Raw genomic sequence first — 26,200 nt, 5'->3', positions numbered from 1 at the left:
GGGTTCATGGATGTGGCTTGTGGAGAAGTATTCGCATGGGATGGGAGGATTTTAGTAAAAATATTCGCTTTGAGGTAGGGGTGGGGGATAAAGTGAAGCTTTGGACAAATCTATGGTGTGGGGATTCTCCTCTTCAATTGATTTTTCCGATTGTGTATGGGATGGTCTCCGATAAAGGGGCATCAGTGACCTCTTCTCTGGCCTCTTCTCTTGAACAGTTGGGGATAGAGGAGCGGAGAAGCTGGGATGTTCATTTTTCTCAGAGACCAAATGATTGGGAAATGGGTGGTGTGGATGATTTTCTCCGTACCTTGGCCTCAAATCTTCCTCCCACTAAGAACGGAGATCGCATTCGATGGAAGTTGACAAAGAATGGGGTCTTTGATATTCGATCGTTCTACAATAAGTTAAGAAGCCCCTTGCCCATTATTTTTCCTTGGAAAGGTGTTTGGAAGGTTAAGGTTCCTCGGCGTGTTTCCTTCTTTGTGTGGACTGCTGTATGGGATAGGATCTTTACAGGTGATAATTTGAGGGGTAGAAGGTTGGATTTTGTCGACTGGTATATCATGTGCCGTAGCAATGGGGAGACGGTGGATCATTTGTGACTACATTGTGAAAAGGCTTATCGGTTGTGTACTTTGGTTTTTAGATCCTTTGGGTTCTCTTGGGTCTTGCCAAGATCAATTGCGGATACTCTTTTTGGTTGGTGGAATTGGCTTGGAAAGCATTTGTCTAGCATTTGGAATTTAGCTCCTTTATGCTTGATGTGGTGTCTTTGGAGGGAGCGAAATAGGAGGATATTTGAGGACATGGATAGCTCGGATGACCAGCTATTGGCCTCTTTCAGTGGCACTTTGTTTGATTGGTCTAGGGCGTGGGGACTCACCTCTAGTGATTCTCTCCCTATGTTCCTTAGCTCCCTCCTTTGTATTTAGTATCTTTTCTTTTCTTTTTCTTTTCACTCTTTCTTTTCCCTATGTATTTTTCTCTTTGCCTTATGTTTTTTTTGCATATGGTAGTGTTTTTGAATATAATCTTTATTACCTATCAAAAAAAAAGAACCCAAGTATACAAGAAGTTTACTAACGGCACACAATCAAGCTTTCAAGGTACAATGATCCATAATATCTAAGAGATAAGTAAAGGAAAATGACCCAAAACTAGCTACCAATCTAACAACGATTTAAAGAAAAACAACTTAAGATCGAGAGTTCACATCCCTTGAAGCTTCTAGCATTTCACTCCCACCAAATGTACCACATGAATGAAAATATTGATTGGTAAAACCATCATTCGCTTGCATATATTGATTAACTATGTTAAACAAACATGGACACAAGACAATATTCAACAAAATATGGCGTACACCAAAATTGTATTATAAATACTCTTTATCGTTTGTAATTGATAAGTTGTATTGCCACTACATATTGCTATCTTCAAGCACAGACAGGCAATATAACCTAACAGGCAAATCCCTTGCTCTTCAAATGAATGCATTCATAATGGATAACTAAACGCATGTGGCAATTCACACTATTTTTACAAGATCTCAAGGAAAAGCTGATGATCTAAATGCATTTAGTCAATCTTATCAATACATGCCAAAATGGAAAACTAGATTGTACTTGTATGCATGTACCATTTCCTAAAATTGAAAAGAAAGATAAAAATTGCAAATACAGGCCTACGAGTTCTAACTCCAATGGCACTTCTTCACCCATTGCAAGAGGCAATATGGAGGGTAATTTCATCAAAACCAATCAAGTGCATGCGCAACTTACCAATAAAAAATATTTTAAATACAGGACCAATGTAATCAGCCCATAATGTTCTACATTTTTCCAAACCCCGCCCAAATTTAAAAAATATTAAATAATAAAATAAAAATAAAAATAAAAATAAACTACTGCAGAATATTAGTTTCATATTAATCACAGGTATCATCCATAAATCACTTGTGACCTGAACAAAACTGTATGACAGCAGAGGCAACAGCTTATTGCCATCAACTAAAGCAACATTGGATAAAAAATAAGAATAATTACAACTTAGCTTTTACTAGAAACAAGTCAAAAGTCTTAAGTAAAGAGTGGTACTTGTTTGATCGTAGCAAAATTCTCCTTTCAAGCAACACTGCTGTAAAAAGTTTAATTAAGTTGTCAACATCCAAGCACTGTACCAGTGGCTGAAATGATATCTGCATCCATGAAATAAAGGATGATTAACAAATAAAAAGGTTATTTTTCAACAACTGCTGAATCACACTATCAGCAAAAGGAAGCCCCAAATAGCTAAAGAACCAGAAAGAACTAGAGGATCATACATCAGCATGAGGGAGACCATCCTTGGGTGGAGCCTCCACAGAAAGCAGACAGTTATCTATCGCAAACAAAACTCGATCCCTTCCAGGGGTAGGCAAAGGTACATTGGACACCATATGTGCTATTACATCCCACAATGGCTTGCTGAAATTATTGCAAAGCTAAGAGCATTAAATACACTGGAAAAGAATACCATAGAGTTTCATTTTACAATTGCCAAATTTTCTAACTTAAATTCATAATATATACATGTGTGTGTGTGTGTGTGTGTGTGTGTGTGTGCGTGTGCGTGTGATTAAGTTCCCTTCTCCAATGGCTTTCTTTGTATGGACTGCTGTCTTAGGGAAAAGTTGACGATTAACAATTTAGAGGAAAAAGAAAAGAAAAAAAAGGTATGTACCATGGATTAGTGTTATATCTGCAAGTGTAATGGTGAATCAGTTGATTATGCCAAACCTTAAAAGGAATTGTCATTCATCCACAAACCTCAAGGTATAAGTGTCACGTGCCAAATTAACACTTGGGTGTTAGAATTGACTTTGGAATGCTTTTTATAGGTCTTTAATGGTTACCACCATGGTCCCCCATCATAAAGAGCTAAACCACATATAACTTAAACCCAACCCTTCTATGTACATATATCATCTAGAGAGAAACAAAGTTGTAGATAAAACATCTAGATCCCACTTAAATGCCAACTGTAAAACACAGTCAAGATTTTAGCACTGAAGGACACATACCTACTTCCATTTGGGGAAAAGCAAAGTGTAAATAGTTCCTCAAGTGCACTTCTAAGGACACGGAAACTGGGCGAGCGTGAAACAAGACAAATACATTTGTCAGCAAAAGAATTTGCTTGTATATGGTAAGCTTCAGCAATATCTTCATTTACTGGATCTCGAAAAGCAATGCAACTAACATAAATTTTTGATCCATCTCCCTCTGCAGCAAGTTTAGACAAATAAAAATATAAATAACAATTTCATGATAAGTCTTAATAACATACAATAATAAAATAGAATTTACACAAAATATTCACAGTTTAATGAACAAATACAATAAATTTAACTCAAATGGATAAATATAAATAAAATTTAAAAAAAAAAAAAAAAACCTATACTAAACCATGTTAACGCAAAACAGTAGTCACCATTTAAAATCAGCTTTTAAACATTTCATGCTTCATCCCTGAAATAGGCTTAGAATTTGGAGACGAAGTACAAGACCCAAATTAGATGACATAAAACCACATTAACAAGGAAATAATATTTTTTACCTAAGGGCCTGTTTGGTTTGGGGGATGAAAAAGTGGGGGAACATAAAAGATTTTAGTTTTCCCTCGTGTGTTTGGTTGGGTTTGGAAAGTCTTTTGTTGGTTGAGAAGAAAAATGAGAAAATAGACAACGGTGTTTGTATAAATTTACTCACATGTCCCTATTACAAAATAAGAAAAGAAAAAGGAAACCAATGTGTAGGGAGGAGGGGCAGATGGGTAATTTCCCATCTTAAGCCCACTTTCTCCCCTGATTTTCTCCCCAATTTGGGGAGAAAACTCCCTCTTCACAAAATGTGGGCCCCAGGGAGAAAACAATTCTCTCTCCCATTTTCCATCCCTCCTGTTTTCACTCCAACCATATGGACCCTAAAGGAATAGGAAGTTCATTAGATTGGCCTTAGCTGGCAAGGTTAATAAGAAAACCATCACAAGACTAATGTGTATAGAGTTCTGTATAATGCAAGGATGCACGGACGCAGCTCCCAGGCCGGCGCACCCGCGTCCGACGCGGCGGGACACAGCGTCGCGGGAGGGACGCCGCAGACCGCGCGTCCGTCCTGCGTCGTGCCGCGTCGCGCCACGTGGCGGATCCTACTCGGGCCGACGCGGGCAAAATCGGCACCGACGCGGCCGAAATCAGGCTGAATCGGTCCGTAAACAGGCCGGAATCGGCCGAAACATGCCGGAATCGGCCGAAACAGGCCGAAATCGGCCGTGAAAATCGCCGGAGAGGCCGAAATTCTGGCCTCAGATGCGTTTCTTGCCTTATTCTTTCTTTGTTTTGTGAATCAAGTATATTAATGTGTTTTTTAAGAATATTTTAATAGTAAAAATATATAGAAAATATAAATAAAAATATTTTTAATAATTTTTTAATCGCCGAGTCCCGCCGCACCCGCACCCTATTTTTTCAAAAATTGCCGAGTCCCGCACCCGCACCCGAGTCCCGAAATGCACCCGTGCTTCATAAGTATAATGGAATTAAAGAAAGGATTGTTCAAGGAGATGGAAGATTAGTCATGAATATCTCCTCCTTTCACGAAGATAACTTGCTTCTTCTAAATTCGTTGCTCCTAATCCACTATTTCTTCAATTTTTAAGAACTGTACCATGCCTCATGATTCAAGTGGTTTTAGTTTATTGCTCTCTATTATTTAAGGGGAAAGGAAAGACTATAGATAACAGCGACATCCATAATATATTTGATTCCAGAAATAACATTAATGAACTCTAGTTTAATTAGCCTATCCTTGTGAGAACAGGGTGGAAAGTGAGGTCAGGGCTCAAGATTTTTGTAACTTACACACCAAAGTGGGGGGGGGGGGGGGGAATTCTCATCTTGACAATAGATTGAGAGACAAAAATACCTGGAGTGGTTGTCAAACTAGATATTGTTTTATAAGTAATAATGCTTCACTGAAAAAGAAAATCATACAAGGAACCATAGCACAACCAGCAATACATCGAAACTATGAGAATGGAAAGTACAATGATATGCATGAAATATATTAAATAAAGTACTCTCATATTTGCATATTTAGCCTTACTTTTATACTATTTTGTAACTGATTATAATAATCTTTATTTTATAGGTGATAAAGGTTTTACATGCTAATGGACTTTATTTGAGGCAGAATGATGGACTCTAGTTCAAGTGGGCTGAACCCAACTCAGACTTGAAGACCTACAAATTGTGAATAAAGCCTAATCAATCAAGAGATCATTTGTTGTGAGAAGTGGAATACAAAGAAAAGAAAGAAGTTATTCACATGGCTATGCTAGAACAATTTACAATGAAGTTGAATGCTACAGCCTAGGCTAAAAAGAAGAATAAAACAAAGAAGGGAACTGTGGAGAATTTGGGCCATTTGGGCTTTGTTCTTGTGAAATTCCTTAGTCAGCGTGTTGTGTGAACATAAAAGAGCAAAGCAAAGAAATAAAAGGGCTTGTGCTAGACATGGCTTGGAAATATAAATTCCTTATCCAACTTTGTATTAGGATTATGGCATACTGTCAGGCGGCTTCTCTTTGCTTCTCTTTTATAAGCCTTAGGTCAGTTTATGAAATAGAATGGAAAAAAATAGAGGCTAGAGACAGAGGGGGATGAGCGTGTAACAGTGCTACATGTGGCTTCTCTATAGCTTTCCTCCATGACAGCATAGTGAGTATTTCTTTCTCTATTTTATTTGTCTAGTTTAATGATTATTATTTTATTTTTGTGTTTTATTTCAATAACCATGAGTAGCTAAATTTATATATAAGGTTGAGGATGAAACCTTATTAAGGATTATCAGTATTATTTATGAGATTTAATTTCTCCCATGGCATTTGTGCTTTAATGATTTAAATTGTTCTTGCTTCATCTCAATTAACTAAGACTGGATTCTAGATATGAGTTCAATCATGTTTTTCTCATAATTTAGTGTTTATCTTAATTAATTGAATGTTTGGTTTATGATTGATTTTAAAATTGGATACCTTTTGTGATTTGTTTGACTACAGATACAATTGATGATTTGATTTTATACCTAGAAAGCAAAGAATAACATGCTTTAGATTTTTAAATACAGATTTTAATGAGAATATTTTCCATGATAGCAAGATTGATTTCTAGATTATCATACAATAGTTGAGAAAAATTAATGATCATAAATATTTGCTGGAATGAATTAACAAGTGGATTCCAAAACCTTAAATCGTTCTTCTTGATGTTTACATCTTTTTACTACTTTATATTATATCTTGGCTAAGTTTTATTTAAATTCAAAGTAATCAATTTTTATTGAACTAGATTAGGATTGATCTAATTGTGATTTAATTAATTTTCCTACGTTCATATAAGTCCCTGTGAGTTCAACCTCATTCTTGAAAACTATAATTCAATACAGTTCATGCACTTGTGAGTGCTTTAAAATTTCACAACATACAACTATCATGCAAATCAACCAAATAATTAAAAGTAAAGACACCCAAAGCATTGTCCACTCAAACAAAGTCCAGAAGAAAGAATGCTTCAAGTCATGAATCAACCTCACTTCCTTCAAAAGTAAGAGTGTTCCTTTCTTGCCTAATGCCTCACATTAAGTAATGGGGGATCATGCTCCAAAAACCATAGATTTACACTTGTTAAACTTGCTCAACCAGCTAGTAAGAAGCTCCACAACATCACTCGACATAACCCAATGAACCTTAAATAATGAAAACACCATATTCCATAGCTCTCTAGCGATAGGGCAATGTATAAGTAAATAATAGTATCCTCATCCCTCTTACAAATGCAACACCAATCAATCACAACTTCGCACCTCCACAAATTATCAATGGTTAAAATTCTCCCCAAAGCCGTAGTCCAAAGGAAGAAACTAATATTTGTTGGCACTTTCACCTTCCATACAATCTTCAATGGAAAAGGAAGTTGGGATGTGGAATGTAAAACCTTATAAAAGGATCTAACATCAAATGCCTCCCTAGAAAAGGATTTCCAGCATAGTTGATCCTCTCTATTCCTCCTCACTATATCAAAATAAACTAGATCCAAAAAGGAGGCAATCAATTCCAACTCCCAATCTTGTACTAGTCAATCAAAATAGACATTCTAATGGTAACTATCCCCTGAGAAAGATAAAAGCTCAACCACTAAAGCATCCCTATTACAAACAATGCCTAACGTTCTAGAAGTTATCCTTTCAAGGAAGCCCCCCACACCACAAATCAGGTAAACTGGATATTGAGAAGGCATATGATCATGTAAATATTGTATATGTTTGATCATTATGATTTTGGGGAGAGGTGAAGGAAGTCAATAGCCTTCTATGTGTCTATTGTGCATTTTTCAGTATTGGTTAACAGTTCTCTATTGGGCAACTCAAGGGTGTTGACACAAGGAGGTCCATCATCTCTAATCTCCAATACTCTTTATCTTAGTCATGGAAGCAATTAGTGTCATACTAGTGCGGACCATGAAGGGTGGGAGTGAATGTTAGTTGAAGATGACACTGGGTTGTTTTGCAAGGCATTTGTTGAGATTTGCTACATATTCGTCTTATCCTTATGTGATTTGGGGCAATGAAAATCTAAGATGCACATATGCGCCAAAAATGGCAAAGTACCTGTGTTAGACAGAGGTACGGGTCAGATATGAGTACAACTATCTCCGATGCTTACCCAAGCAAGAATAAATAGTTTTTTATTAAGGTTACAGCTAGGACAAGGTCTGAGTACAGCCGGATATGAGAGGGGGAAAAAAAGAAGGGTTTTTGGCCGGAAAATAAAAATCAGGCCGGTACAAATCCATCACTATCTTCCACATCGCAAATCATACCCACCACATCGAAAGCCCACTCGTCGTTTATCATCCTTCTTGAGAGGGGAAAAAAAAATTGTGGCATAACTAGATTATATGCAAGACATGCACAAATATAGCAACAAACAAAAGGCCATCTACACAAGTCCTACATCAACAATCGAATTCTAAGCTTAGGATAGTGTATGAGGGATATACAAACTTGCACTACCAGATGGCTAGAAAATAATGCTTATAAAGTCAATGGCAAGGCCAACTTGCATTGGGTGGGAAGTTACTTGAGTTTCTAATGGTCTAAGTTGTCAAGCAGGACAGACATAGTTACTAGAAACAATGTTATACTTCAAAAAAATTACAAATATAACCATTTGCACAACTATAGAGAGTTGCTCCTAATATTTAACTCTAGGGCCTGGGCTCCAGCAACTATAATTGCTGGAGCTCTATGTTATTTATGGCTGAAAGAAAAATAAGTCTAACAAGATTAAACAACACTCATGGGAAACAAGGAAAATTTGTCTAGGGAGAGTAATAACCTTTCAACTCAAAGAAGTTTAAAGCCATTACAACTTTGGATCCCAACTCAAACATACATAGGCCAAAAGAAGTGTTGGAACGAGCACTTCTCACTAGCAAAAATGGCAGATGACAAATGATGGTGAAGAAAGACAGCGAATTGGGAAACTTTAGTAATGGATGTGAAGTAAATGTGAGGAAAGACACAAATGAATAGGCTTGATATCTCTAGCTTAAATTGCACTTCCTCCTTCTACAATTATCAGTGGAAGGTGAGGTGACAAGTTCAAAATCCACAGGATGCGTGTAACTAACCAAAAATAAAACAAAAGAGAGAGAACAAGCATTATAGCCCATAATCCGCTAAGTAATATGACTAAAGCAAAGCAAACCATGGAACTCATGCACACAGCTAATCGGATTACATTGTCTTCTTTTCTTTTCTTTTTTAAATAGTTACAACAACAATGGGGAAGGGCGGATTCGAACCCTGAACATCTCCATTTAGAAACGCCAGGAGCTACCAGTTGAACTACACGACTCTTGACTAATAGGATCACATTGTCCTGATTTCTTAGCTATGCTAATTACAAATATGGGATCTTACAATTCCAAAATAAAATGCACGCCAAGCATAAATTACACATTCTAGAATCTAAAATTCATATAAATAAATGAATAAGATTTGTGCTTAGTTTAAACGCACCGGTTAAAACGATCGGATAGGTTTTTGGAAAAGTTGAAGGATCATTGGCATCAAAGCCCGATGAGTAAAACTCCACACCAGCCGGTAGAACGACCTGCCAGAAAGCACATTTTCCCAAAACAACTCAAATTTCTCGGCATTGAAAAAGCACAAAAAATTGAACTCAAAACACGAAAAGCAAAATCAGAAAACTGCGGCAGTAAAAGTAACACTTACGATGGGGAGCTGAGGCGGCGGAGGAGGGTAGAGAGTGTGGTTGGGCGGAGGGTACTGATCCAGCAAAGAAGGAAGGTACATCACTTCTGTTCCTTGGAACCCTTTGATATTGTCTAGGGTTCGAATCTCTGGACCGATTCCACAGACCACAAAGTACTCAAAGACCTGAGCCATTGTTGTTGTTGTTGTGCAATGCGAGATCTAGGATTTGTGTGAATCTGAATTCAATGGATTGGTTCGCATTTGGTTGTGAAGACCCAGGTGATGGGTTTGAAGTTTGAATTGGTAGGAAAAAGAATTTTCGCTGGGAAAAGAGGAAGTGGAAAATGATTGATAAAGGAAGTTAATGATTTATTATCATTATAAAACTCTTGACTGAGCTTTGGTGAAAAAAGGAAAAGAAACAAAAATGAAATCGGCAGTGTGTACTGTGTACCTTCTCTTTTCCTTAAAAAATAAAGATGGGCTAGACTCATGAGACCTGGCCAACGGGTCATCAGAGTCAAAAATGGGTTGGGCTGAAACTAATGGTTTTTTTTTTATAGAGCTTTTATTTTAGGAAAATATTTTATTAAAGTAAATTTTGAAAAGGGGTAATTGCAATAAGCCAACATGTGGTTCAACAGGTTTTAACTAAACTTACTCGTGATTTAAAAAGTATCACTTGGCTTATCTGTGGTGGCTTCCGTTAGACAATCGTAACCCACCTCACTCTTTGCCGTTAGAAAAATGCTTTCTCTATATAAGCCACAATAAAAACAAGAATTAAAAGCAAAGTATTGAAGAACAACTTTTGTCACACTATCTTTGAAATCAAACCTTCAAATCCAAATCCCATATCGTGACCTGAATCTTGTTCAACAATATACATTAAATCTTGCCGTTAAAAAAGAAAAAAGAGAAAAAATAAATCAGTTTAGGTTACAAACCCAGTTAGCAAGGCAAAACAAAAAGGAACCCAAGTTATTTGCTCAAAGTAATGTCATAATTTAGACACTGCAAGGGACAAGGAAGGTGAGCATATATCAATCTGTCTGTGGGTCAACTGCTATTGTGAATCATGCAAATCATGCTCTTACCTCACCTTGTCTGGCTTATGTATTTTAGAATTACCAAAAAGTAACATGAGTGAGTCTAAGGAATGGAGAAAATTGCACAATGCACAGAAGATTCTCCTTCTTCTTTTGAAGCCACAGATAGAACAAATATGCCAGATCCTAAAAACTCAGTCTCCTTCTTTTGAAGCCACAGATAGAACAAATATGCTAAATCCTAAAAACTCAAAGGAGGAAAAGTTAAACCAACCTAGAAATCCATTACACCCACAAATCCATTAAACCCAAAAAATTTGAACCCACCAACCATAAGGAAATTAAAACCAACCCAGAAAATTCGATCTGACAAATCCATTAACCCAAGAAAATTTGAATCCACCAATCCATTCAACCTAGGAAATTCAAACCCACAAATCCATTAAACTCAAGAAATTCGAACCCACGAATCCATTAAACCTAGAAATTAATTGAAGGGATTTGGGGCTCATATCAAGAAAAAGAAAAAGAGAGAATAGACAAAACATTAAGATGTCAAAACCTTTCCCTTTGGGATCAACTACACCTTCAATTTCTTGGCTCTTTGAAGAAGATGATGAAGATGAAATTTTTGATGAGAATGATACGCGGGTTTGGGTTTGAGACCCTAAACACACAATACAAGGCCTCCTCTTTGAAGTTCTAACCTTCCATCTCCATTTCTTTTGTTGAAGATGAGCTATGGGTTTGTAATTTTTTTTTTTCAATGGGTGAAAGGGAGAGGTAGGTTACGACTGTCTAACGGAGCCAACTTAGGTGGGTTAAGTGATACTTTTTAAATTATGGGTAGACTTAGTTAAAATCGGCCAAATCATAGGTGGGTGGGTTTACTGCAATTATCCCTTTTGAAAATCTAACTATTGTATTGCATGTTCTTATTAGTTCTTTCATATTTGTAAAATTTCAAAAAAATCACAGATCAATAACTATGTCATCAAATCAAATGTTTAAATTTTAAGTTTTTGTGGTCTAAAATATGTTTAAAAAATAAGTTTATTGATTGAATAGTAAATAATATCTTATTTGTATGTTAAGAATATGAAACTAACGGTTGGATTTTCAAAATTCGCATCAAATAAAAAGATATATAAGGAGTTTCAAGGATTTCTTTCCAAACTAGTTTGAAGAGAAACTTTTTCCTATTTTAGCATGTAAAACAATTTTTTTTTTTTGTATTTCTTTCCAAATAAATAAAGTCTTAAAAATTTTTAAAATAAAAATTGAATAATACATATAAGTGTATTAGTTTATGGGTTTGGTTATTGAATATCCTTTAGAGTATTTGTTAATAGACTATTTTAGAAAAATTTTGATACAACTTTTGGGGAAAAAAAAAGTTAAAATAATCAGCTATTTTTTTTCTTTTTCTATAAAATATTTCTTAAACCAATGCCTTTAGGCAGTGATAGAGCCAAGAATTTAGGTTAGGGGAGCAATATTAAAAGACAAGATTGAAAGTAAAAAATTAATCTAAAAAATAGTAATCGATATTAATATATACTAAAATAATTGTCAAACACAATCTAACATAAAATGTAAAGTTTAATTTATTTTTTCATACCTAGCTTAATTAACTCAATTGCCTTTGATGATTTTTCATATTTTGAAACTGTTGCATGATTCTTCACACCCAATAATCTTGAACATATCTTTCTAAATGTATGTGACTAAGCAATCACTTATCCATTGATCTTCTATTCAATTGTGTAATTGATTTTTAATTAGGTTCATTGATGAAAAAACTCTTTCAACAGTATCTTTTTAGCAAGATGTCTAATTTCTTTAAGCGCTAAAAACTCTACAGTGGACCGCATGTCATGGATGTATGTCTTAAGTTTTTTTTTTTTTTTTTTTTGGTAGAAGGATGTATTTCTTAAGTTGGTTATCCAAAATAATAAGTTGAACTAATGAAAAATAACTTAAATAAAACTAAGCAACCAGAATCAATTTCTCCTTGTTGAATGTTGAAAAAAAGTTATTTGAGTTCAAACATGCGACACAAAGTAACAACCCAGAATTTTCAAAACGACTATTAAGTTGCTGAAGATGCATATCTATAATAGTATATAATAAATAAAAAATAAAAAAAGCTCCACAAAATAATGATGTGAATTTTTCATGTTTTGAGCTTTTCGTCATGAAGGAGGTTGATATAAATCATCCACATTAGGGACATCAATATTATTTTTCGCAATAAACGCAGAAACCTCTTCAAGCAAAGAGTTTCACCCATCATCTCTCATGACCTATAAACGTTACTATGAAATGTTAACCAACTTCATAACATTCACAATATCTTGATCTTTTCGTTGTAATGCATTTGACAAATCATTACTTATGACAAGCACACCTTTCATCAAATGTAAATCAAACACAATTCAAATATTTGGAGTAAACCAATTAAGATATTTTCATCTGCTCTTTGAATAGAATCTAAAGCATCTTCTATAATAGTTTCAATCACATTAATTACAGAAGAAAACTTATGAATAAGATTAACAAGTGCACCATAATAGGAACTCTAACATGTATCTCCAGGTCTTTTTAGACTCATTTCTTGATTCAAGCCATGACCAGTAGAAATTTCATTATTTTTTAGTGCTTCTATAACTTTAACATTATGTTTTTTAGGAAGAATATCACAACATTTGCATGATTCTCTAATAGGGATGGACCCAGGATTTCAAGCTAGAGGAGACCAAAGTATAGGCAAAAAAAAAAAAAAACCTCCAAATAGGCATCCATCTAATATTAATAAATTATAAATACACAAAATCATTGTTTCTTAATACATTAAGATGCAATGCAATCATCTACGAACAAAGACAAAAAAATAAAAATAAAACAAAATAATGTTGTTTTTTAATACTAGGTTGGCTAGAGGGTTTTTTTTTTTTTTTTTTTTTTTTTTTTTTTTTTTTTTTAAGTTAGACCATTCACAGTAGTGATGCTAAAAAATTTATCTTTTAGCACATCAAAAAACTACTTTATCTATTTTATCACCTTACTTTACAATACACCCAACATCAAATGTTCTATTTTTTTACCACTTCATATAAAATAATATAAACAACTCATTAAAATAATAAAGGAAGAGAAATAATTTGAGTTTTTTAATTGAACGAAGAGAGATAATTTTAATAAAATATTGTATTTTATTTTTGACAATTTACTGCAGTCAACTAGTACTTATACCAGTTTACTGTAGTTGCAAAAAATTTAACTTTAGCTTTTCCAAATAACACATGGTTTTTGGTTCTTTGGTGGTAAAATAGCTTTTCGCTAAAACAAAATCACCATTGTGAATACTTTTATTTTTTTTGTTAAGTTTTTAGGTTAAATAGTCATTAGTTGGGCTAGGCTAGGCTAGCTAATTGAGGAGAAGGGGGGCTTAAGATTTTGGAAGGGAGGCCCAAAAACAAAAATGAAAAATATAATAAGTAAAATAAAAAAAAAATTGGGCTGGGAGGCCTGTGCCCCCTTAAGCCCCTACCTGGGTTTGTCCTTCCCTATGCTCAAACAATAGTGGATACCTTTGTAACCAAGTTAAAAAGGTTGCAATCTGGATGTGATTTTTTTCTATTGCAACTAATGCTAGTTGAAGCTTCTTCTTTTTCTTTTCTTTTTTCTTTTTTAAGAGATAGATAGTTTCAACCTATGGCATCCGCTCTTGATGATAATACTTTATCATCAAATCAAGACACCAATTGATTTTTTATGGAAGCTAATGTGCAAAGCAATGGACATAAAGGGCAGATGGATTATCTTTCAAAATAAGAGTTTTTAGTCCATTTAACTTACCTTGCATGTTGCTTGCTTCGTCGTAGCCTTGTAGTGTCGATGTTGTTGTGATATTAACATGTGTAATGCCTAAAAAACGCTATTTCACATGTCCTACATTTGTCTACATAATGCTAAGGAATTTGCCAATTGATATTTATATTTTTTTGATAATCGCCAATTGTTATTTAGTAGACATGTTACATGATTCATCAACTATAATAGCAAACAATGAGTCTCCAAGATCTTTAATAATTGCATTTATAATGTCAATAACAGCAGTATTACTATTTCTTTTTGGATATCAAGAGAGGTCATTTGATGATTTTCAGGGGCATTTTCAAGGATTACCTTATCAATTTCTTCATTGTGCTTTTCGAGAAACTATAATAATTCAAGAAAATTTCCTCGATTATTGGAGTCTTTAGATTCATCGTGGCCACAAAATGCTAGTCCTTACTGTTGTAGAAAACAAATATAGTCCATTGATGCATTCAAACAAGTTCGATATTCCCTTTTCTCAAGATTTGATTGCTTGTTTATAACTGTTTGAATACTTTGCTTTTGGTTTAACAAATCTTCACATTTTCTCTTAGCTATATTGTGTGCACTACTATGATCCCCAACGTGATTTTGTAATTTCTAATTTTTTTTATCCAATTTCTAAATCTTTCAGTAACAAATGAGTCTCCCCCTACTTGATCACCAGTATTAGGTCGAAAAAGATAACAATATAAACAACTAGCATTTTCTTTGAACTATGCTAGATTAAATCACACTTTATTTTGCCAAATTAACTTTGTGGAAAATCGTGGTCAACTAGTTGACAAGGTTTATTTTGCAGATAATATCTTCGAATTTGGTCTCTTTCATTGGGATGATAATCATAAATTTTTCTTCTTTAACTAGGATCCATGTGAAGAGTTGCAAAATTCATTTCAATATGAGTTCATTTAGGATTTGATCCGGACTCATTATTATGATTAGGATTCTCCATATTCTCAATTAATTACAAATATATATTTCATATCATTAAAATAAAGAAAAATAATATTCATTGTCAAGAACAATCAAAGCAAGATATAAATCTAAATACAAACAGTTTAAACATATAATTTGATTCTTTAAAATAAATTGAAAAGTAAATCAATGTAAAAATATTAAGAATATAGCAATATACCAGTGAAGTTTTATACATGACTTAATGCCTTGAATTCTTTTTGAAATTATGTAGAATTCAACATTTTATCTTCATCTTCTAATAAGTAGTTAAAACTAGGTTCATAGCAGAAACTCTAGGTTTGAGACTAAAAAAAGGTCGATATCGAAAGAAAAAAAAATTGATGGGAGGTGGAGGCTATAGTAAGTCCTTAAAAGTGGTATTTATTTTCAGAATTCTACGTGGCAAAGTTGCTTAAGGGTCCATTTGGTTTGGGAGATGGAAAAGTGGATGAATAGAAAATGAGGAGGGAGTGGAAAAATGAGAGGATATAAAAAATTTTAATTTTCCTCATTTGTGTTTTAGTTTGAAGGGTGAAAAGTGGAGAGATGAAAAACTTTTTTGTTTGGTTGAGAAGAAAAATGAAAGAATAAAAAATGTGGTTTGTATAAATTTACTCTTATATCTTTACATAAAACATTACAATTTTTTTTTATTATATTAATCATTAACATTTTTTTTTACTTATTCAAATTATTATTGAAATCCCACATCTCGGTGTTAGTGCCTATTTTAGGTGGGTCTGGTACTGAACCTTTATAAGGAAAAAAAAGCGTTGATTCTAGTAAATTTTTTTTAATTAAAAATTAATTCTGGTAAGTTGGTAGTTGTTAAGACAAAAAGAGGAAAAAAATGATCTTCTTTGCTTTCTTCTCGATTTGGGTAGATTTATGTAAGGTTGAATTTAATCAACCATTTTATTGGCTTTATTCCATACCAAATTTGCTTGTATTTCAGCATTTAGTAACCCTGTATTTAGGTGGACTTGTTGTAAGGGTAGTAAGTGAGATAGAGTGAAGTTTGCTCAAGAGTGTGCAAGAAAACAGAGACTCGCGGCTTGGCCTCGCGGGTGACTCGTGGTTGCAAGCCGCCAGACGCAGCACACGTGCCAAGCATGCCGGAAGGTGAACAGTCATGCCAGCTGGAGCACTACAGGACAAAACAGGACAACTGGCCATACGGTTATCTCGCGACTGGATCTCGCGACTCAGTCAAGTCGCGAGGTCAAGCCGCGAGCGACCCCTGTTTTGTAAAACCTGACGTTTCACATTCCTCTCTCACTCTAGTATAAATACCCCTTTTACCCACAAATGTAAGAGAGCTTCCAGAGAGAATTTTAAGAGAGAAACCCTAAAGAAAAACAAGATTGATTCACCAACAATCTATACATTAGAGTCTCTTCAAATTCCTCAACTCTCTTCCTCTCCATTGTCAAATCCTTGAGAGGCATTTTACCAAACTTTATTCTTACCATATTCATCACTGTGAGTGGGCTGTTTGGATTTCTGGGAAGCAGTTAGGAAGGAACCAATTTACATTGGTTGATGCTATGGTCTAGTAGCGGAATACGGAAAGTTAGAAAAAAAAAAGGTTCGGCGTAACCTCGTTGGAGCAAGAAGCTTGGAGGGATTAGGTGCACTGGGTAGATTAGGCTTGGAGGGTCTTTTGCTGTCCATGTATCCCAACTATATTTTCTAGTGGATTGATTACCGCTTGGAGGGCGGCGGAAAGGTTTTACGCCGAGGGCTTCGGTTTCCTCTTCGATAACACATCGCGTGTTGTCTTTGTGTTTGCATCTTCCTTCCCTTTTATCTTTGCCTTATTTTCTGCTGTGGATGTCTTTTATAATTGGCTTAGATTGATTTCCAATTCTGTTTATAGTTTATGTTAATTTTCCGCACACTAGTTGTTTGACATAATGCTTGAATTGGTTAAGTTGTAATTTGGGGGTCTAAACGTTCAAGGGTGTTTATACACATATTTGAACTTTCAATTGGTATCAGAGCGGGTACACTTTTATTGGTTTCAATACCATTGTGTGATCCTTGACTCCCTTTTGAGATGGATCGGTCTCAATCCCTAAATGCACCTCCATATTTTGATGGTAGTAATTATGCTTTTTGGAAGATTCGCATGAGAGCTTTTCTGTGTTCTATTGATGAATCTGTTTGGGATGTTGTTGAGATAGGTTGGACCAGGCTTGAGGAAGCCAAATCCACATGGGATAAGGCAGCACTCGCTGCATCTAATGCTAACAGTAAAGCACTCAATGCTATTTTCTGTGGTGTGTCTCCAGATGAATTTCACAGGATCTCTCACATTACCATTGCCAAAGAAGCATGAGAGATATTGGAAACCACCTACGAAGGCACGAAGAAAGTGAAAGACACCAAGTTGCAAATGCTGACCACTCGGTTTGAGGAGCTAAAAATGAGTGAGGATGAGTCCTTTGACTCTTTCTATGGGAAGCTAAATGAGGCGGTTGTCAGCAAGTTCAATTTGGGAGAGAAAACGGAGGACTCTAAAGTTGTAAGGAAGATCCTTCGATCTTTGCCGGAAAGTTTTCGTGCTAAAGTGACAGTGATTGAAGAGAGCAAGGACCTTGATGACATCAAAGTCCAGGAGTTGGTTGGTTCTCTTCAGACTTATGAGATGTCGCTGCCCAATCAACGGAAGAGTAAATCTCTTGCTCTTAAGACCGTTAATGAGAAGGTGAAAGATCAAGACTCATCGGGAGAAGATGTGGTTGACAAAGATGTTGCATACCTTGTTAAAAATTTCAGAAAGTTCTTGAAATTCAAAAATAATGGTAAATTTGGGGATAAAAGAAAATTCCAAAGTTCAGGAAGGGAGAAAAGGGATTTCAATAAGAAAGATGGAAAAGAATCCCAACCTACACAAGGTGTCACTTGTTTTGAATGTAACGGGCATGGACACTTTAAGAAGGAATGTCCGAACTATTTGAAATCAAAAGGTAAAGTGTATGCCACGACATTGAGTGACTCGGATTCATCCGACTCAGAATCTGAAGAAAGCTATGATGGAGAGGGGAACTACTCAGCTTTTATGACTATTGCTCATGTTGAGTCTTCAGACGAGTTGAATCTGCTTGTATGAGACCTTGGAGAACATAGTGATGAAGAATCAGATACTGAAGAAGATGAAAGCACAGCCAATCTTCAAGAGAATTATAACTCACTCCTGGAGAAGTCGGGTGAGTACACAAGGGTGGCCAAGGCTGCTGTGAGAAAAATGAAGAAGGCAGAGGAGGACTATAAAAGTCTCCTAATCCGATATAGGGAGGCCAAATGTGAGATAGAAACACTGAATGGTGAGCTGTCCAAAGCTTACACAAAGGTGAGATTTCTTGAGCAAGAGGTTGTGCAAGCAAATGCCAAAATAGAGAGGGTCACCACCAAGAAGCTAGATGATGTTATTTCATCTCAAAAGAGCTTTTCAGACAAATCCGGGTTGGGATATACCGGAGGAAGTAGCTCATCTGGAAATGTCACTAAAGAAGTGAAGTTTGTAAAGGCTAAAGATCTAGTTGAAGTTGACCTTACTGCTGAGAAACTCAAGATGAAGGAGAAGAAGAATGTAGAGAACCAACGGTTGCTGAATCCTCGCAATCAGTATGTAGGTAGGTCTAAATCTCGTGCCAAGTCTCGTCCACGACCACAAAGAGGTCCTAGATCAACTTATGTGTGTCATCATTGCGGACTTCTAGGGCATACTCGACCAAATTGCCAAAAGCTGAGAGCAAAGAATAGTGCAACTCCTCAAAGGTCACGAGGACCTAGAAATGATAGAAGAAATTGGGCAGGTGAACAATCTAGAGATCAAAATGGTGATCCCGGAATGATGAACGTGATGAAGATGATTGGTGCATTCACCAACTGCTTGGAAAGCTTCTCACGAAGGTTTGAAAGCCCTAACTCCCGTACCCAATCCTTTAAGGAAATCACCCCAAACGCAAGTGACGTGTGGGTGAAAAAGGGTACTCATGCATAAGCATTACAACATGTCCATGCATTAATACTTCCTATGTTTTGCGACGATGTTTGTTTGTTTGCTTTTTGTTTTTGCCAATGGTTGTTTACTTGTCTACTTGTGCATACTTTTGATTTTTTTTTTTGTTTTTGATCAATCTTTTGTCTAGTGTCAAAAATCCAAAAATCACATAAAAATTAGAAAATCAAAAAGTTTGATTGACATGGTTGAGCTTTTGTCTCAAAACCTGTTTTGCCTTGTACCTTTGTGCTAATGGCTTTGTGCATTTTCGAGCATTGCTTGTTCCTTTGCACTCATATCACTGTGGGAGAAATCTTGAAATCTATGTGATTGTTGTAAATAGATCTTCAAACTTGTCATGAATGATTAGTGAATGGTTATGATGATCTTGAGACATGCATAGACTTGCGTCTATATATCTTCCCACTCTTTATTTTTGTTTTTGCTAAAAAGAGCTCACCAAATGTAAATCTCCAAATGAAAAGAGATATAGAGCTGTAAAAGCCTGTCGTACATTCTAGTATTCGACTAGGAAAAAGGGTAAGCGACCTTATATTAAAGTGAATGTTTATTCAAAAAGCCAAAGGCTATTTCATTGAAGTGAAATATAAAATATCACTCTCACAATGAGAGGTGATTGTCTCAAAAGATCAAAAAGATCAAATGTTATGATTGAAAGTGGAGTAAAATGTAAAACTCCAAGATATGTTATCTAGTCTTTGTGGGAGGTCATATATACATATTTCTATTATTGAGATATATCACATGATCTAGTGCTAATTGTGTATGCCTTGGTTGAATTGATCATTGAAGCTTCACATTAGTCTAAGGACTATCTCATTGTTGATATCCACACACAACACACAAGTTTATGTTCAATAAATGCCATATTCATTTGTGTGATTGTACTTGATGAAATGTGTTTTCACATGCTCAATCTTTGTTAATTCAAGCACGAAAAGATTTTTGAGTGTTTTAGGTGTTTTTGGAAAGTATTTTGTTAAAAATCTGAAATTTTTCAAAAATCCATTTTTGCCCTGTTTTGGCGACTCAGTCTCGGGTAAGTCAAGTCGCGAGACTCAGTCGCGCCTTCGCGGGTCATATTTGGCGACTTGTTCGCGAGTGGAAGGTCCAGTCGCGAGGGTTACTCAGAGATTTTGGCGGCTCAGCTCGCGACTCTCTCGCGGGTAGACCTTCCAGTCGCGAAAAACACTTAGAAAAATTTTCAATCTTTTGTCTTTGAGTGTTTTGGTGGCTTGAACTGGCGACTTTGTGGCGACTCACTTCAGTCGTGAAAAACGCGTGTTTGGCAAAAATAGGGGTAGTTTTTAAATCTTTTTCAGTTTTCCCTCAAACTTTTGTGACTGTTCATCTTCTTTCTCAACTGTCTCCTTCCCAAACACTCCGTGTACCCATTTCCAAACTCCATTGGTGCTTCATTTCTTATCCAAATCATCAAGAAAAGGTATGGGTCTTGTTTTCCTCATCTCATTTTCCCTATTTCATGGATGTTTTTCTTACCATTTGGATTGATACTGTGTTCGAAACGTTCCTCTCTTTGTGTGATGGGTATGGCTTGTTATGTTTGTTGGTGTTTTCATCCGTTTTCATGTTGAGTGGTCACAATTTTTTTTCCTTTGTTCTGATATTTGCCTGTTGTTGATTCTGAAAATCTTTTGTTAAATGGGTTTGGTATTTATGTGACTTGCTCCTTTCACTTGTTTATGTGTTGATGTTGGCATACGGTATTGGTTTACTGTGCTTTTATGTTAACATAACGTGTGGTTGTTGGCATCTTGAAAGTATTCCTTTAAAACAACTTCTTTTTCTGAATGTTGTGCCTCATAGCCATGTGTTCTTGTTTGGGTGCTCTGATTTTATGTGGTCTGTTTTATGCTATCCGATCTTAATGTTCGATTTCTATCTTTGTATGCATATCATGGTCATGGTAGACTGTCTAATTGACAGTTATTTTAGAGTTTGTGTCTCTCTATGCTCTATTTTTTTCCATTTTGCTGCACCTGTCGTTTTGTGCACTTTAGTAATGTTGATGGTTTGTTTGGGTCTGAACTGTCTTTAGTTAGCATATGTGTATTAATCTCTATGGTTCTCACTCTTATTTGCATCGAATCATGTTGATATTTATCTTGTGTGGTGCTGTTTTTGGTTCTTTGCTGTTGGACCTATTCTCTTGCAGATGTCTCGTTGATCCTCTAAGGGTAAAGACATTGTTGCTGACGATTCAGCAACCCCAGTTGCTAAAAGGACTCGACTCTCATCACAGTCATCTCAAGACTCCAATGAGGAGAGGTTTAGAACCCCGCTTACCTCACACATCTACTCAAACATCTTTGACAAGTCTACTCCTATAGTGGAACGGGTGGTGGAGTTTAACACCTTAGGGACTACTTTTATCCCTCGAATCTTTGAGACACGAGATTGGGCAAACTTGTTTGGGAACTTTGTCGATCCAATGGATGAACTGGTTAAAGAATGCTTCTCCAATGCAAGTGATCTTGGAGCTGAACTTATTTTCTAGGTCAGAGGAAAAGAGTTTGGCATTTCCCCAAACTCCATCGTAGATGTTCTCGGCATCACTAGACCTCAGAATGTGGATCTAACTCCGTACGATGATCGAACTCCAGAGATTCAAGAAATTCTACAAATCCTAGGATCCGATCATGAAGTATCCAATACAGGAACATTCATCAGCACCGCAAAGTTTGCACCAAAGCTGACCACACTGAAGTTGATCATGTTCACTAATCTCTACCCACTGTCCAATACTACATTCATAAATCTTGGGAGAGCTCTATTCCTTTGTGATCTTATTACAAGAGCCCCCATTGATATATGTGCTCACATTTTTTACACCATGAGGAAGACCGCGGTTCGAACTGCAGCTCGAGGAATTATTCCATTTTGCAGTCTCATCATGAAGCTCATTCTTCGTGAAGGCATTGTTCCTCCCACAGATGGAAAAATGTTGATCCGTCAACGTCCTATTTCCATGTACACTCTTCAAGCTAGCAGAAGTCACTCCTCTAAAACACCAAAGAATGCACACATCTCTCTGGTTACTCCATCTGCCCCTGAGTCAAAGACACCTGCACATACCACACCTACTTCGCATGCTATTCCTGAAGTTCCACAAGCTAGCATTCCGGATGAACAGACTGATCCTCAAACTGATAGAATGGGTAGATTACTTGAAAATATTCAGAAACGCATTGATGAGATGGTGACACTTCTCTACTCCACAAACAACCATGTTCAAATGCGTCTCGAGACTATGAAGAATCAGCTAGATGATATTCAACGAAAGTTGGACAACAACCTTTAGCTATTCGTGCCAAAAAGGGGGAGAGCATTCAGTAAGGGGGAGAAAGCTGAAAGGGAAGTGTGCATAGTGATAGGGGGAGTACACACATACTCTTATTTTAAGTCTTAACCTTTAAACTTATAGGTTTATATTTTTATGTGTTTATATGGGTTTGATACACTGTGGTTTTGGTGTATTCTTGTTTCTAAAAAACTCATAACTTACAATCATGGTTTAACCTTTTATATATATTGTTGATGTTTTTCAGGATATATTGTGTTTTGTACCCATGTGCTTATGTAAGCTTTTAGGGTTAATGTTTTTATGCATATTCTGTAGGCTTTATGGTTTGTACCTTGCTTAATGCAGCATTTTATACTATGTTGAAATCAGTACTTCTATCTAAATGTCTTGCATTTTGATTTATGTACTGTCACTCTTGTGCCCTTGTAGGATTGTTCCTAGATGCATATACTTTGTGTATTATGCATTGGTTGAGTGTTGAGCATACAAGTATCTTGCCTTGTTCTTGCTAAGTTGTATGCTCAAAGTGTTCACTCCAAGTGTGAATGAGCACTGTGATTACTACCTTGTGGTGATTACTTGGTTGATCAAGCCTTGATTTGAATCTTCACTTCATCTTTGCTTGATCACCTTAAGCTTGTTTCATATGCATTTCATGTTTTTCTGCATACAATGATCATGGTGTATTGTTGTGTTTTAGGAGTTTCATGTTCTTATGATTCAAGTGTTTCACAGCTTCTAGAGTTAGGTGTGAGTGAGTTTTGTTCAACTGTTCCCAACTCACATGTTAAGTCTAGAGTCTGTTTTAGGGTTTTGTCACAAAATAGCCAAAGGGGGAGATTGTAAGGTTGAATTTAATCAACCATTTTATTGGCTTTATTCCGTGCCAAATTTGCTTGTATTTCAGCATTTAGTAACCCTGTATTTAGGTGGGCTTGTTGTAAGGGTAGTGAGTGAGATAGAGTGAAGTTTGCTCAAGAGTGTGCAAGAAAACAGAGACTCGCGGCTTGGCCTCGTGGGTGACTCACGGCTGCAAGCCGCCAGACGCAGCACACGTGCCAAGCATGCCGGAAGGTGAACAGTCATGCCAGCTGGAGCACTATAGGACAAAACAGGACAACTGGCCATATGGTTATCTCGCGATTGGATCTCGCGACTCAGTCAAGTCGCGAGGTCAAGCCGCGAGCGACCCCTGTTTTGTAAAACCTGATGTTTCACATTCCTCTCTCACTCTAGTATAAATACCCCTTTTACCCACAAATGTAAGAGAGCTTCCAGAGAGAATTTTGAGAGAGAAACCCTAAAGAAAAACAAGATTGATTCACCAACAATCTATACATTAGAGTCTCTTCAAATTCCTCAACTCTCTTCCTCTCTATTGTCAAATCCTTGAGAGGCATTTTACCAAACCTTGTTCTCACCATATTCATCACTGTGAGTGGGCTATTTGGATTTCTGGGAAGCAGTTAGGAAGGAACCAATCTACATTGGTTGATGCTATGGTCTAGTAGCGGAATCCGGTAAGCTAGAAAAGAAAAAGGTTCGGCGCAATCTCGTTGGAGCAAGAAGCTTGGAGGGCTTAGGTGCACTGGGTAGATTAGGCTTGGAAGGTCTTTTGCTGTCCATGTATCCCAACTATATTTTCTAGTGGATTGATTACCGCTTGGAGGGCGGCGGAGAGGTTTTATGACGAGGGCTTCGGTTTCCTCTTCGATAACACATCGCGTGTTGTCTTTGTGTTTGCATCTTCCTTCCCTTTTATCTTTGCCTTATTTTCTGCTGTGGATGTCTTTTATAATTGGCTTAGATTGATTTCCAATTCTGTTTATAGCTTATGTTAATTTTCCACACACTAGTTGTTTGACATAATGCTTGAATTGGTTAAGTTGTAATTTGGGGGTCTAAACGTTCAAGGGTGTTTATACACATATTTGAACTTTCAATTTATTTTTGGTGGGTTGGGTGGAAAACACCTGAGCTTGACCAATTTTCTCTCCTTCCTTCCTTTCCAACCAAACACCCCTTCCAACTATTTTCTCTCTTATTTTTCTTTATTTTTTTCCATCCTCTCTGAAATCACCCCAACCAAACATACCCTAAAAGTCAATGTATGTTGTCAAAGTCCTAGTCCACAAAGTAGTGGTAGAAAAGAAGGGGGCCAGTTGGTAACAGTGTTTAAGTATTATTGTTCAGTTTTTAATGTTTTGGAAATACATGTTTAAGTGTTATAGAAATACATGTCAGAAGTATTATTGTTATTTAAACACCCTAACCAAATAAGCCCTAAGTTACTGTACAAGTTGTTTCAACATTATTAGGTGGGACCCAATTTTAATACAAGAGATTAAATAAAATAAAATTTGTCATGGAAATTGAAGTTACTATATGCATAGTTATCAAAACCATACCGAAAGTTGACTCGACTGAAGAATTGGCACATTGGTTCAACCCGTGTTTCATTAGTTGAATTGTAGATTTATTAATTAATTAAATAATATATTTTATAATTATAAAAAGCAACTAAAATAAAATAAAAATACTCCATTTAGCTCAATTAATAAAGGCTTTGGCTTACCTCCAGTACTTTTTAAAAAGGAATCTCCTTTTGTTTTAATGAAAGATTGTCACATCACCCACTAACTAAATAAAAGATGGAAATTAAAACCCATTGCCACTTGTCATTGTATAATTAAAACAAAATGACATGTCTAGTTAAAAAATACTAGAAGTAAGCCAAACCCATTAATAAATTATAACAATAAAAAAAAATTACATCATATGAAATAAAGTTAAGGGGATTCTAGCCTTTTACCCCTATTTTTAAAAATATTTGGCAATATGCCCCTGTTTTGAAACTATATAGGTTTGTGCTCTTGTTTTAAAACTCGATTTTCTCAAAATCGGGTTTCAATGAAAAACTCACTTGGTTTAAAATTGAGTTATGCCCAATCAAACTTTAAAATAAATAAATAAAAAATAAAAAAATTGCATGAAACTCGAGTTCATGGAGCTCGAGTTCCATTTAAAACGCCACTATAGGGCTCCATGTACCTGGTATGGGGCGATCAAACTTATAAAAAAAAATTTGCATGAAAACGCCACTATAGGTCTCCCTGAACTTGGTATGGGGCGATCAAACTTATAAAAAAAAATTTGCGTGAAAACGCCACTATAGGTCTCCCTGAACTTGGTATGGGGCGATCAAACTTATAAAAATAAATTTTGCATGAAAATGCCACTATAGGGCTTTAAAACGCCACTATAGGGTTCCCTGAACTTGGTCTAGGGCGATCAAATTTATAAAAAAAAAAATTGCATGAAAACGCCACTATAGGGCTTTAAAATACCATTATAAGTCTTCCTGAACGCCGCTATAGGTATGGAACTTGAGCTCCATGAACTCGAGTTCCATGCAATTTTTTTTTTTTTTTTTTTAAGTTTGATCGCCCCATACTCGATTTTCTACCAATCGAGTTTTTTGATTGAAACTCGATTTTAATAAAATTGAGTTTCGAAACAGGGGCACGGACCTATATAGTTTCAAAACAGGGGCATATTGCCAAATATTTTTAAAAATAGGGGTAAAAGGCTAGAAAAAAAAAAACATTATTCACATAAATCATCTAATAAC

At 35.9% G+C, this 26,200-nt stretch overlaps 1 protein-coding gene across 1 annotated transcript in view; it reads right to left on the bottom strand.

Annotated features, from left to right (window-relative positions):
- The window catches only part of LOC126702279 (DENN domain and WD repeat-containing protein SCD1-like), a 60,009-nt gene extending 50,252 nt beyond the window's left edge, over positions 1-9,757 (bottom strand). The window contains exons 1-5 of the mRNA XM_050400949.1: positions 9,342-9,757; positions 9,126-9,219; positions 3,065-3,266; positions 2,327-2,468; positions 2,100-2,200 (exon numbers count right to left, since the gene is read on the bottom strand). Of these exons, the coding sequence (XP_050256906.1) occupies positions 2,100-2,200; positions 2,327-2,468; positions 3,065-3,266; positions 9,126-9,219; positions 9,342-9,515 (713 nt within the window). The 5' untranslated portion in view covers positions 9,516-9,757. The remainder of the gene's footprint in view (positions 1-2,099; positions 2,201-2,326; positions 2,469-3,064; positions 3,267-9,125; positions 9,220-9,341) is intronic.
- Positions 9,758-26,200: the final 16,443 nt, after the last annotated feature.

Source organism: Quercus robur, chromosome 10 (assembly GCF_932294415.1).
Source record: "Quercus robur chromosome 10, dhQueRobu3.1, whole genome shotgun sequence".
Classification (NCBI taxonomy): domain Eukaryota; kingdom Viridiplantae; phylum Streptophyta; class Magnoliopsida; order Fagales; family Fagaceae; genus Quercus; species Quercus robur.
The sequence above is the reverse complement of the archived record's forward strand: the minus strand, read 5'-3'. Positions and strand labels throughout refer to the sequence as shown.